Source organism: Ahaetulla prasina, chromosome 11, assembly GCF_028640845.1.
Source record: "Ahaetulla prasina isolate Xishuangbanna chromosome 11, ASM2864084v1, whole genome shotgun sequence".
Classification (NCBI taxonomy): Eukaryota; Metazoa; Chordata; class Lepidosauria; order Squamata; family Colubridae; genus Ahaetulla; species Ahaetulla prasina.
In genome coordinates, this window is record NC_080549.1 from 28,253,036 (window position 1) to 28,267,730 (window position 14,695).

The 14,695-nt window shown below is 43.9% G+C and overlaps 1 protein-coding gene across 2 annotated transcripts in view; it reads left to right on the forward strand.

The window, feature by feature from the left end:
• Positions 1–14,695, forward strand: part of AR (androgen receptor) — a 215,305-nt gene that overhangs the window by 110,780 nt on the left and 89,830 nt on the right. For both annotated transcript variants that reach the window (XR_009156682.1, XM_058196667.1), the window contains exon 3: positions 12,004–12,120. Coding sequence is in view for 1 of the 2 variants with exons in the window: in XM_058196667.1 (XP_058052650.1) it covers positions 12,004–12,120 (117 nt within the window). In the remaining variant the exon portion in view is untranslated. The remainder of the gene's footprint in view (positions 1–12,003; positions 12,121–14,695) is intronic.

Sequence of the window (14,695 nt, forward strand, 5' to 3'; positions counted from 1 at the left end):
GAGTCCAGGAGAAGCCTTAAGCTCTAGACCGGAGCCATCTGGGTCAATGTCACCCCATCCAGAACAAAGATGTCAAAATCCCAGATCTTGGGGCTCCGTGCACCCAAAGCCATTCAGTCTTGCCAGGGTTCAGTTGAAATCTGTTGTCCCCCACTCAGGCCCCACAGCTTCCAGGCACCGCCAGAGCAGGATCACTCCGGCCACCAGGGCTGGAAATACAGAGTTGAGCATCATCCGCATACTGAAGATTACTCTACCCATGGTGACGGATGATCACACACAGCAGTTCATAGTTGTTGTTAAAGAGGAGTGGAGAGAGAATACCGAGCCCTGTGGTGACCCACAAGATAAGTGGCAGAGGGCTGGACCCCTCACTCCTATTAACTCCGATTGGGACCAGTCTTGGAGAAAGGAGCTGAACCAGCTCCAGACCCCAGAGTCGTCCCAAAAGGATAACATGGTTGATGGTGCTGAAAGCCTCTGAGAGATCAAGGAGAAGCAGGATGTATGTTCTGTCCCCCTCCCCCTTTTCAGCAGAGATCGTCCACAAGTGTGACCAATGCTATTTCTGCACTGGGCCTCCCTCAAGTAAATGAGGGGATAGATTGACGGGACTTGAGGGAACAGACGTGGATTGTGCTGAGGCACTGAGAAGATTGAAACTGAGAGAGAGAAAAGAAACATATAGGAAAGTGGGAAATTGAAAGAATATGGAGGTTCATAGCAGAAATCAATTAGAATGGAAATGGCTTTCAAGTCATCGTAGGGCAGGACCAGAAGTGGAGGCTGCAGTTTTGCTGGCAGCTTTGATCATAGGCAAGGAGTTGAAACCCAATTTCACTTATTTCATTCAATAAATTTATATAGCTGCCCAACTCTTATCGGTAGGTGACTCCGGGCAGCTAACAGGTTTTTTTTTTAATACCATATTGCCACTAGTGAACAATTTATTGTGAGTTGGCCAGGAATCTTGTGTCAAATTTCAAGGAATGCCAGATTGGCTTTATCTAGTGGCCAAAACCTTTAGAAGTAAATCAGCGGTGGCCGGTCTCCTTGGTGCTGGAAGTGGAGGATGGAAGGGAAGATCCAGAGCTGATGAGACTGAAATTGAACTCTTTTACCTGACATTGGATGGTAGGGACTGGAATGAAGGGTGTGGAAGTCGGTGCCACCATGAGAATTTAAGAGTGGGAGCCATCTAGTTTATAACCAATAATCCAAGTGGAGAGAGATTCTTGTAGTCAGGAAGCTAGTGGATATTTACTGATGGTGAGTGTGGGTCGATCCCACCTAATCTGTTTATCTACTGCAGCAATTGTTGAAGAAGCTTTAAGGAATATATAGGGGCATATTTAAAGGTTTATTTTAAGTCAGATAGTCAAACCGGAGAGCTAAGTCATTAAGGTGTTCAATTTGTTCTATACAGAATATTGCATTAGCTGAAAGTGTTGTGCACTCAAGTTCTTGACCAACTTGCATACATAGCTTATGTTCCATCTGGCCCAGAGAGTTCAAGAGTATCTTTGAGGGGATGTCATAGAGATGAGGGGCTCAACCTATTTTCCAAAGTCCCTGAGGGCAAGACAAGAAGTCATGGATGGGAGATCATTAAAGAGAAAGCCAACCTAGAACTAAGGAGAAATTTCCTGACAGTGAGAGCCACTAACCAGCGGAAGGGCTTGCCTTCAGAAGTTGTGGATGCTCCATCTCTGGAGGCTTTTAAGAAGAGATTGGACAACCCTTTGTCTGGAATGGCATAGAGTCAAGATAATGGTAAAGATGATATCCTTTAATGTGGTGGAATATAGTTTTGATTTTCATTAGGAAAGGATGATGGGTTACTAGTCCAACATCTCTGCAGAGCACCATTGGGGCACCTGTAACATAATACCAAACCATTTAGTATATGCTTCTGAGCCTGTTCGTGCATTCCTACTCCAGTGAGGAAGTTCAGAGTTTTCACATGACTGGGACTTCTGCTTTTCTGCCCTTTCTCCTCTACAATCTAATCCAGAAAAGCAGCTTTTCAGCTGGCAATGGGAATGGCAGGACTCCGAGGATGAAGGGTAAGAGGAAGTGCTGCTGAGAGCTGTTGGAAGAAATATCCATCTGGGTTCAGTTCCAAGTGGGGATAAAGACACTGGAAACATGGAGGCTGCTTGGAAAGATGGTTTAATGGTGGCCAGGATCACATGGCTTGAGATCCTGAACAGAAAAGGGGTGAGATCCTGTGCGCTCCCTGGCTTTATGCTTCTTCTGAGCTTTGAACTTTCTGGGGCACAGGAAGAGTATCCTGATTGGTTGTCAGACTCCCAGGGGGTGGGGGTCTTAGCTAGCCTTGCTGGCTGATGTAATGTTCCCAGGTGTCATGTGGTGAGTTTCAGTTGCTAGATGGGTCCTATTATGTTGCAGATGATGGCCCATTGACAAAGGTGGGGAGAATGAGTTTCTACTCTGACCCATTGACAAAGGTGGGGGAGTCAGGAAGCTGCTTTGTCTTTAAAACATGTTTCTCCATTTCTCATCCAAGGAAATATATTCTGCCTTTTTAAATATTTTCTAAAATATTTCATTCTTCTAGGAGGGAGGGTGGTTGCTAACTTCCTACAGAGCACAAGATCTTGTGTTAAAAGATCTTGGCGAAATTTCAACTTTGGGCACTTGAGCCTCTTTGGCTTTTTTCTCAGAAGCAAAGGGTCTTGGGTGTTATCACAAGAACTAATAAGGTAAATTACGAGGCTGTGTGGTTGTTTGTATTTTTTTAATGTGGCTGTTTTTCAGCCCTGTGCCCTAACCTCATGCCAGGCATCCTGAGAGAGGGAGAACATTATGATGAGAAAAAAAAGAGTCTAATGACTTTTATTCAAGGCCTTGATTACAGGTTGTTGATGTAATTTTGCAAAGGAGGGTCCATCGTATCAAACAAAGAGCACAGATGTGTAATGCCTGGAGGGTGGGGGAGGGGTTTCCTACTCTGGACTCAACCGTTGCCTAGGAGACAGCTGCTTACAACTCTTTGCAGTGGCTTCTCCGGAAAAGCTGGGCCATGAACTTGGAAAGCAGAGGTGTTGTTCCCATTGTAGCTTGATACATGAGGCCCTGGGCTTGGACTCCAGCCGGAGTCCTCGCTGGAAGTGGCAGGCTGTTAAGGAGACCGCCGTGCGACTTGGAGACCACCAGCCATCCCTGCTTTTGGAGGAAATGGATATTAGTTCACGATAGCAAATCAGAAGCAAGTCATGCACAGCCCATGAACACCTAGGCCTTTCTCTTGAGTTGGTTCGTCCAAGAGGTGCTTTTTAATGTGTGCCTTATTGGAGAGGATGAAAGCGTTGAACCAATTAAATGAAGGGATTAAATTTATTAAATCATGTGTGTGTCTGTGTGTGAATTGTTTTAAGGCCTAAATATTCCCAGGCATTTTTGGATCCATCCCCACGGTTTGTGCCTCTCAGCACAATTTATTGATGCAGGAGGGGCCAGAAGATACGAATCCTCTTGTCATGGGAATTGTTCCTGCCGAGGACTTTAAAGGTGGTGACCCTAAAAAACACAATAAAACAAAAATGCACATTTGGACAATATCTTGGTCAGATCATTTTAATTGTTCAATAAAGAATCTTTTGGAATTGTTACTTTCTGCAATCATCTCATTCTGAAACTGATTCCTTCTGTACACAAAAGGAGTTTAACAGGATTAACTGGCAAGGAAGATTCTTGGGGGGGCGGGGTTTGAAAAAAAACCTGGAGCTTTTCCCAGAAATTCTTGGAGAAAGCTTCAAAACACTGATTTGTTATGAGGTTAATTCAGCAAAATGTGTCCATTATCAAACAGAAAGTGGAGGAAAGAGCTAAAGAGGCAAAGTACATTTGGATTCAAGCATGCCACAGTAAAATTTGGTTGCAACATGAAAGCAATCTATTTTTTTGGGTTTCTCATCTCGGTAGGTGCCTGGCTTAAGAAATGAAGTTATCTTGAGCCTCATAGTCCTTGGATGAAAGACCACGGGGAAATTCAGGCCTGTAGGCCAGACTGGGAAATCACAAAACAAGTAGCCTTCCTGTTGTTGCCTACAAAGATTCCAGGTTGTATACATATTGTCCCCAGGCATTCAGCTAAACTCCAGGTCCATTTGCTAAATACTTTTTATTTGATGAAACTTTATGTGAGAATGTTGGGGATCCACATAAATAACAAAGTAGATTTCAGCGAAGAGATTGTAGATTAATTTTTAGTGGTTACAATACAATGTGATGGAGCTGATCCAGCCAGCATGAAAGGAGCAACTTGGCAAACAGAAGTTGCTGTGGGGCAATCTGGCTGATGGGAGTTTTGGTGATAATGTTGTTTCTCATGCCACCAGAGTCAGTGTGCTAATATTTGTGGGCTACTTAATAATAATAATTGCTAGGTTACCGTAATTAAAAGGCTGTGGTGCAATTTTGGTTAAGAAAGATAAACAGCTAAATCATATCTCTCCGGTCTTGCCTCTCAAAATGATCATTGAAAATGGAAACTTCCATTCTGCTTCTTCTAGCTTGCACTGTTGTTATGAGTGTCCCCTCATTTCTGCTATTGGCCTCTCACTTTTTCCTTCACTTACTTATTAGCTCTCCTGACCCACTTGATTTATCTATCTAATTTATAGAGCCTCCCATATCACGAGCAGGAGTCTCTGTGCAGTGTACAAGAAAACTAAATAAATTTTACCTTTCTTATCATTAACAACTATTAAAAACATTGAAAACTAAAAGAGGTTAAGCAGGAATATTAGGCAGGGGGATCTGGATAGTAACAGCAGCCACCCTATCAGTTGATTGTCCTCTGGGGTCCCCAGGCCTGCTCGCATAACCGTGCCTTGAGGGACCTTCAGATGCTTAGAAGCCATGAGGCCACCCTCAGTTTAGCAGGGAAGAGACTCCACAGTGCAGAGTCATGGCGGAAATGGTCTCCCACCCAGGACTCGCCCAATAGAGCTCCTTAGATGAAGGAACCTATAACAGGCCTGTTTTGTCAGATCTGGTGGGATGGGCAGTGTTGTGTCTGCGCCCCCCGAGCCAGGCCCCCTGCCTCAAAGTGACTTGGAAAGTGAGGGGGAAGGGCCATCAGGACTTATCTCAGGAGCACCGGCTTCCCTGGCTCAGCTCCAGGAGCCAGAGGCAGGCCAGGTGGAGGAGATAATGAGGCCTCCGTCCCCTGACTCTTTCCCCCCCCCCAGGCCACGACTCCAGACCTAGCTGATGGCAATCAGGCCTGGCTGGACCCTAGGTTTCGTAGGCAGGAGAGGCGGGAACAACAGAAGCAGGGGTGGGGCAGGCCTAGGAAGTGCTGAGTCATGGAGCCACATCCCACAGGATATAAAACCAGTGAGGGCTGCTATGTCTCTTCGTAGCAGGCAAATCAACTGCTTGACTAGAGCTGAAGTACTGTTTGTTGACTCATCGGCATCAAGGGAGATAACAGAGACAGTTGGCAGACGCTCGCTAGTTTGCTGCCAGAGCTGATAGTGCCGGCGAATTAAGCCATTGCTCGGACTGAGGCGAGGGGGACAGAACAGGCAGCCATGAAACTGGGGAAGGGCGATCCATCAAATACTTCCATCCCATGCTGTGAAGGGCTTTAAAGGTCAACTCCAGCTATTTGAATTGGGCCTGGAGAAACACTGGTACCCAATACAACAGAGGTATAACATGGGCTCTACCAGAAGCTGATATAAATGCTCATGCCGCTGCATTTTGCCCCAGATAGTTTCAGGTACTCTTCAAGGGCAGCCTCTTGAACCCCTAACTTTCTTCCTAGACTTTTCCCAATTTTACTTCCTTTCCTCTCATTTATTTCCTCCCTTCTTCGCTCCTTTCCCATCTTCTTCTTTGCAGTCTCCTTCCTTTCTCAGGGAGTGTCTATGGAGCTCCTCAGTTATCCAGGTCCTGATTGTCCCAAAGGTGCTTTTTCAAGAGCAACTTGAAACTTACTTGTTTTTTTCCTTTTGAAGGCATTTGGCTTCTCATCCAAGAAGCTTCTTCAGCTCTGACTGGATGGTGGGGAATGGAAGGATTTATATTCCTTGCAGACAGCTGGGCATTTGCATTCTTTTAGAGGGTCCTTGAGGCTACTTGGAGGTTTGTCTGTGTCCTCAGCGTCACCTGAGTGGTGCAAATGGGTGTGGAGCCTTTCTTTAGAAGAGTTTTAAGCTCAGAAACAATGAGCTCCCAATGAGCTCCCAATGACAACTCCCCCCTTTTTTCCAAGCCCCCTGATTCCACCTTAGTTATCCCCCCTTTTTTGTCTCCTTCCCACCAGCTCTCTCCTCTTTCTTTTTCCTCCCTGATGATTTTTACGAACTTTGTTCCTCCTTCTCCTTTCTCCTGAGGTTGCAGGGCTTTTCATGCTGTTTCCTCCTGGGAACCTTGATGTTTCCTCCAAGTAGCTCCTGATGAAACATCAGCCTTCCTCCTCTCTTTTCTTTAATGCAACCCTTCTGCCTGACGTCAGTCTTTGAATTTGTGGCCTCGGGCAGATTTTTTAAAGTCTTCTTTCCCAATTATTAAATCATCTTACCGTATCTTTGTTAGTTACCGATGGAGTTAAGAATATGTACACTCTTGTTCTTTTCTTTTTGTCAAAGCGACCAAATTTCTTGCCTGCTTAGTTAGGCTTTCCTGGTTGCTCCCTTTGCCTCAAGCAGCCCTTCCCCCCCACTCCTTCTCCTCCTCCTTTCCCCAGGAGCTTTCCTTGGCAGAGAATCTTGTGCCAGGCTCACCTTTTTCACTTTTTTCCCAGGCAACCGTGGTACTTTCCAAGAGGAAGAGGAGGAGGAAGAGTAGGGGTACCAAGAGGTGCACGTCATATTGCTTGAATGGTGCGAGCTCTCAAAGCAGCTAAGACTCGCCCTCCAAGGAAAGGGAGACAAAGAAGCAGCCAGAATAGAATACATAATGACAGAGTTGGGAGGAAGCTTGGTGGTCTTCTAGGCCAACCCTCTGCTTGAGCAGGAGACCCTGTACCATTCCAGACAAATGGCTGTCCAGTCTCTTCTTCAAAGGCTCCAGGGATGGAGCACTGAGCAGAGGGCTTTTCAGGGGCCACGTGTCCAAGGAACACACGAGATCCTTTCCCTTTCTTTTGCTCTATCCATTTGTCTAATGAAGCATCTTTTGGCATCTTAAAAAGCCACACATTAATTTCAGTATACAGCTTTGGCGACAGAGGCCATTGGCTATTCTCCAAAAGTAACTTGGTATTCTACAGATCTCCTTGAGAGAGAAGTAACTGAGCAACAAACATATTTAATTTCTCTTAAAAACCCTTTGCCCTAATCTGACAGCAGGAGCAGAGTTGTAGGCTTGGCACTTCATTTTGCTTTGTTCTCTATTACCACCTTAGCCAAATAAATGTTGCCGGTTGTTTGGTCTGATCTTCTTTTTACTTCTTTCTGAGCTTTGGAAAGTCCTTATCTCAGGTGTTTGGGGAGGGCCAGAGTCTTTGGTGGATTTTTAGAAGGTATATTTGGGGAGGCTAAATAAATATTTTAACTGACACTGTAATCAGGTGAAATTATTTTGAATTGTTCTATAATTTGGATTTTGTTTTGTTTACCATCCAAAATAAATAAATGATAGGAAGTATAGAAATGAAGGCGGGGGGAGGAAAAAACCTCTGGACAGATTTTGAAGTGACTGATCATCAATTGTTTCTCATCCTGTTTGCACCATAAAGTTTGTCTGTAGTTTGTCTGCAGCAGAATAGCAGAGCAAGGTGGAAATGGTTACAAAATATAAAGAGCACCACCCATGTGCTGCATAATCAATTTTTGCCATAATGTAGAAGTAATAATAATAACACAAAAGACCCAAGATCAGCAATCAGCATTTCCAAGGGCATGCCTCCTCTTTCTTTCTGATATAAAACGGATAACTCTCCCGTCAGCCAGACCAGTTATCAGTGATTCCAGAGTCCAAAAGAGCTGTGAATAAAACTGCAGACCAAGCAGGCTGCAGCTGTCTAAAGTCTTGGAGACCTTAAAGGGACAATTGCCACCATGAGTCTCTCTCAGGAATCATTTGGAACTGGGACAGAAGAGGATTGGAACTGAGTGGCCTTTTGGACCCAGTTGGAATTCTAACAATAGCATTTTGTTCATGTTGACTGATGGAGAGAGTTACCGTTTAATAGACGGTTGTTGAATGCCACAACCTAGTATATCTTTAATTTAGTTAAATACAAAAGGTTTGCCGTGATGCACTTATCAATCAGCTGATAACACATGGTGCAAATGATCCATTGCCATTTTGCAAACAAGCCTAAAACATTTGTTGAAGGCAGAGGATCAATCTGGAAAGAGTTCTCCAGCACTGTGCCTCACCAGAAGGTAAGCAGGTCAGCGGTCAAGAACAGGGAAAGTTTGTTTAACTTGGAGAAGGGAAGACTGAGAGGACTTGCCACAAATATTTCAAGGGCTGCTGCCCAAGACGAGGAGCAGGAATATCATCTCTGAGAAGAATCAGAGAAATGCAGATTTTGGCTGCAAATTCCTGTGACGATGCAAACCGTCAGTGGTAAAACAGAGCTGTCGCTTGTTGTAGAGACAGCCTGAACGGCTGCACTTGGCTGAGAATGCTTTCTCATCCATTATCCCTTACATCAAATGGATTGTTAGACTAGATGGTCTCCAAATACTTTCAAGCCAATATGTACTTACTGCAGGCTTCTTTTCTTTCTTGCTCCCTCAATTGGCTCCTTTGCCCTCCTCGTATCCTGTTTGAACTTCCACCCATATAGGAATGCCATTATTGCCTTGCTTCCACTTAGCCATTCTGTTTTTGTCCTAGTTTCTCTGTACCTACTTTCTTCTCTAGTCCTCCATAACTTAAAATAATGTAAAAAAAGATCTGCCATTTTCGTATGAGAGAGAGAGAAAGAGAGAGAGAGAGAGAGAGAGAGAGAGAGAAAGAAAGAAAGAAAGAAAGAAAGAAAGAAAGAAAGAAAGAAAGAAAGAAAGAAAGAAAGAAAGAAACTCATTAATTCAGAGAACAGTACTGGCCAAGGCACCCTAGCCCAAGGGATCTCTTTCCTGCTAGCATTTTAAGCTAAGGGTTAAAGAAGAAAGAAACACCTGAATCCTTCCGATAGAGGGGTGGGAATCGTGGGAAGTGCCCAAACTTCAAGATCACCATTTCTGGGGCTGCCACTCTGACCTGCATGCTAACATAACCTTACCAAACCTGGTAACATACGTGCTTATGCTGAGCAATGGCTTCCAGTGCCACCTGGATGTTTATGAATATTCTGTGTCCCCAACCCAGCCAGATGGATAATATCACCAAAACTGACAATGCCTTTCTTGGGAAGGTGGAAGTTAATATTTTATTTAGTCTTCCCCCAAATAAGAGCAATTCTACATTTTGATTTTTCCTATCCAAGATTTCAGTGTGAGGCTATCTTGAGCCCTTCTATAGCACAGCTTGTTGGATTTGCCTTCTGCTAGGTACAGAGTTGGTGAGGCCTGCTGAGCCTCTTCCTTGAGGCCTAGCAATGAATCACACTTTCCCAACAGAAGCTGAGGTATGGCAGCCCAAACATCTGGTTTCCAGCCTTTGCTCAGCAGCTGGAATTTGGCCTGCTTCTGACATGCCTCTCTCTGCCAAAGGCATTTTTGGTGGTAGACACATTACGTAGGCGCACGTTCTCCAGTGATCAGGTGCACATACAGAAACTGTGGGTAGGCACATCATTCAACACTTCCATCATTTTTGCTTTCCTTGATTAACCCCCCCCCCCGCCCAAGTCTGACATGATTTGTTTGTTTGTTTGTTTGTTTGTTTATTTCATCACAACAATATATGTAGGTATCATACAAAAAGATTATATAGTATATAAACAGATATTTGAGTAAATATTAGGAGTTATAAGCATATATATATATACATGTTTCCTGAGGTTTTCGCGGGTGTTTGTATGTAGGTCTTTGGTTATTCGGGTTTTCTCCCGCGTAAAATTTGAAGTGTCTTGGCGACGTTTCGACGAAATCCCATTCGTCATCATCAGGCTAGGTGCTTACAGCTTCCTATTTGTAGGAGAATTTTCTATTCTGATAGAGGGAGCTACGCGTAGCTCCCATGTAACACCGCTCCTGCGCAGACTGCACTGGCTGCCTGTGGCCTGCCGAGTGCACTTTAAGGTGTTGGTTACGACCTTTAAAGCGCTCCATGGCTTAGGACCCGGGTACTTACGGGACTGCCTGCTGTTACCTCATGCCTCCCACTGACCCGTACGCTCCCATAGAGAGGGACTTCTCAGGGTGCCGTCCGCCAAGCAATGTCGGCTGGCGGCCCCCAGGGGAAGGTCCTTCTCTGTGGGGGCTCCCACACTCTGGAACGAGCTTCCCCCGGGTTTACGCCAAATACCTGACCTTCGGACCTTCCGCCGCGAACTGAAGACACATCTTTTCATTCGCGCGGGGCTGGCTTAAAATTTTATCGGTTTTTTAAATTTCTTAAATTCTTATTATTAATTTTAAATGGGATTTTAGTTTTTATATATTTTAAAGTTTTCAGGCTAATTATAATAAGTTTTTTAAATTTGCATTTTAAATTGTACGTTGTTATTGTCTTTTTTACTTCTGCCTGTACACCGCCCTGAGTCCTTCGGGAGAAGGGCAGTATAAAAATCAAATAAATAAAATAAAATAAAATAAATAAATATATATATATATATATATATATATATATATATATATATATATATATATATATATATATATATATATATATATATATATAGGTCTTTGGTTGTTCGGGTTTTCTCCGTGTAAAATTGGAAGTGTCTTGGCGACGTTTTAAGTCTCATTCGTCATCTTCAGGCTTCAGCTTCGTGCTTCTGGGAGCAATGTGTGATCGCAGCTGTTTCTTCCTTTTAACTGCTAGTGGGGGTTTGAACTGATTGGGTGGGAGCTTGGCTGTGCTCTGATTGGATGGGGTTTTTTCTGTGCTCTGATTGGCTGGAGGTGTGTCCTGTGTTGGGACACCTCCCGCCTACCAGCCATTTGGAAACCCGCCCTTATTGACAAACGAGTCCCTAACATGAGGAATGACACCAGACCCACACTCACAAGGTCCACACAGGATGTCACCACCGCACATCCACCCAGAAAGCAGACCCAAACCCACACTGATCATGAAGCACGACCAAGGACCAGAAGCCAGACCTCAGCTGCAACATTAGCCATTTCAAACCCCTTCAATCCATTCATGCAGCAGACTGACACCCACTATGAAGATGTAGTACGACCACAAAGCCAAACAACAGCTATGCAGCTCACCAGCTCAAATCCCCCTGCAGCACAGACTAGACTGAGCACAACCAAGCCCCCACCAACACAGGACACACCCCCAGCCAATCAGAGCACAGAAAAAACCCCATCCAATCAGAGCACAGCCAAGCTCCCACCCAATCAGTTCAAACCCCCACTAGCAGTTAAAAGGAAGAAACAGCTGCGATCACACATTGCTCCCAGAAGCACGAAGCTGAAGCCTGAAGATGACGAATGAGACTTCGTCGAAACGTCGCCAAGACACTTCCAATTTTACACGGGAGAAAACCCGAACAACCAAAGACATATATATATATATATATATATATATATATATATATATATATATATGTATGTATGTATGTATGTATGTATGTATGTATGTATGTATGTATGAAGAAGAAACGGTAGGCACGTTTGTGCGCTTATGCACGCCCCTTATGGTCCTCTTAGGAATGGGGTGAGGTCAATAGTAGAAAGTTTTTGGTTAAAGCTTTTAAGATTATGGGAAGAGACCACAGAGTCAGGTAAAGTATTCCAAGCACTGATGATTCTGTTACAGAAGTCATATTTTCATATGTTACAGAAGTCATATTGATGCATTGTTGTATATGTATGTTTTTAATTGCAACAAAGTCACCCCAGCCCACTGTTCTGATCTATTAATGTCAATTTTCACTGTATCTTCTTTAAGGTAAACAAAAGTATCTCTGTGCCAGCCGAAATGACTGCACCATTGATAAATTCCGAAGGAAAAACTGTCCCTCCTGTCGCCTGAGAAAATGCTACGAAGCAGGGATGACCCTTGGAGGTAAGTCCTGCCACCTTTTGCCACTGGTGGGTTCACCAAAATTATATGCTCTACTCTTTGGGTGTCCCAGAACTAATGGAGCCGAAACTCTTCTATGAAATCACAGGAGAAAAGATCAAAGTTTATGCCAAGTGTCTATTAGATTAGGGCCATTCACTGATGAGTTCTTGTCACAGCTTTTATCACACAAGTCAATGAAATGGATCTTCTGTGTCGTATGCAGGAAGCAATCTTATCAGATCAAACTCTAATGAACCTGAGCGTATTACAAAGGCATGTGTCCATATTCCCCAGCCAAGGGACAAAAAGTAGAAATCAGGAGAAAAAAGACTGCCTTTAAGAGAAAACTTGCAGTTAGGTACGGTGAAGACTTGGCAAAATAAGAATTAAGAATACAGCATGCGTACCTGTCTATCTTTGTATTTTAATAGTATCTCCTAGGAAGCTTCTTTTCTAAGATAAGCACCCTCAATTGATATAGCCTGTGTTGAAGCCGCTTGGTTGCCAAGTTGGTTTTCCAAGCTCTCTGATGCCCTTCTTGAGACGTGACCGGAACATATGAAGCAGCTTTGGATGGGGTCAGATCAAGATTGGATTAGATTTAGATTAGAATCTTTATTGTCACTTTGAATGTATACTAATCGGCATACATTAAAATGAAATTTCATTGCATACAGCTCTCAAAGGGTCACCACCTTCAATATATACTACATAAACGTGACAAAATACATAAATAGATAAATAAATAATTATGCATGTACCCACATATATTATATGACACAGAGAAACAGCGCAGTCTAGTTCAGATGTATACATGTACATGGCGAGAGAAACAAATCTTGCAGGTTTCACCAGATGGATGGCATAGGAAACAAAGCTGTTCCAGAATCTGGTAGTCCTGCTAGAAATTCTTTGAAACCTCCTCCCAAAGGGGAGCAACAGAAACAGACAGTGGGTGGGTGGGTGGGGTCTCTAACAATGCTTCAAGCTCTAAGCACAGAGCACTTATAAGCAATATCCTAAATAATGGGAAGCGAGCTTCCTATAATCTTCTCCGCTGTCCTTACCACTCTCTGTATGGACCTTCTATCTGAGGCATTGCTACCACCAAACCAAACGGTGATGCAATTTGTTGAACACTCTCAATTGTGCCTCTCTAAAAAGTGGCCAGGACAGAAGGAGAAAGGTGTACTTTCCTCATCCGACGCAGGAAATGCAGACGCCGGTTTGCATGCTTTACTAAGGACGACGTGTGGAGAGACCAAGTCAAATTGCTGGTTGTCTGCAGCCTCAGATACTTAATACTGTTGACCACCTCTACAGCTGCATCTTTGATACTGAGTGGAGTAGGACTATGTAGCTCTTTCTAAAATCTTTTATATCTACGGTATTCTGACCTTGGAGGTCTTCTAGTTCAACTACCTGCCCAAAGCAGAAAATCTCCTCTATCCTGGACAAATGATTGTCTAAAAATAGTTGTCTGTCTCTAAAACAGTGCTTCTCAAATAGTGGGGCGGGCCCCCCAGGGGGGGTGCGAGGCTCCGTAAAGGGGGGCGCGTTTGACCTCGGCAAACACTGTCATAACAAGCTAAGCCCCGTGTTTACAGTCGCACGGGGGGGCGTGAAAAATGTTTTCTTCTTCCTAGGGGGGCATGACAGAAAATAATTGAGAAGCACTGCTCTAAAGCAATTTAGAAAAGGCGATGCTACATACAAAAAAAGTAAGTGGATAAGAAAGACTAGTTAGACAGCAAGCTATAGAGGAAAAATTGTTTTGAGGGACCCCTGGACCCGGTGCTGCTTTTACCAAACACACACACACTCATACACTCTCTCTCTCTCTCTCTCACACACACACACACACACACACTAGAATTTATTGTGGACTATCAACTTAATCTCATGAGTATTTTAAGTTTCACCTGAACAAGCAATACTGCCCTAGTAAGCAGCCCCTGCCCCAGGGAACATGACTTTTTCATGAGCAAATTGCTATCCAGTTGAGTGCTGAGCACCCCCAGGGTCCGGCCCTATGGCTTCCCTGCCTCTGACAGATTAAGGGCCACAACTCGGGCCTGCTCTGGTAGAGATCCTGATCTCGGCCTCCACCTCATTTCCCAGCTGCAGAAATGCTGCCCCTCCCAAACTCCTCTGCATGCTATTCAAGGCGTCCATCTTGCCTCACTGATGCCTGGAGGTTAATATAAAACATGGGGTGATGCAACGTTGTTTATTTCTTTTAATTTAATTAATACCATCTTGTAACCCTTCCTCTTGTGGGGTTTTGAGGCAGTTGATCTTAACTCACATTCTCTTCCCAGTTCCCCTCTGTTTCTTTCTTCAGCATTTATTCTACACCTCAGTAACTCTGGGCTCTGTCTGGAAATGCATAGGCTCTATTACAGGATGCCGAGGGCTGATTAAATTTAAAATGTATTGCTGATTGTGTCTCACATGTTTTCTTAAGCATTTCATAATTTAGGCCACCAATTGCTAGAGTAAAATTGACACGAGTTGAGCCAATTTCACTTTGTAGCCTAAGTATTTATTTTATCTATTTATTTTACTTCAGTAG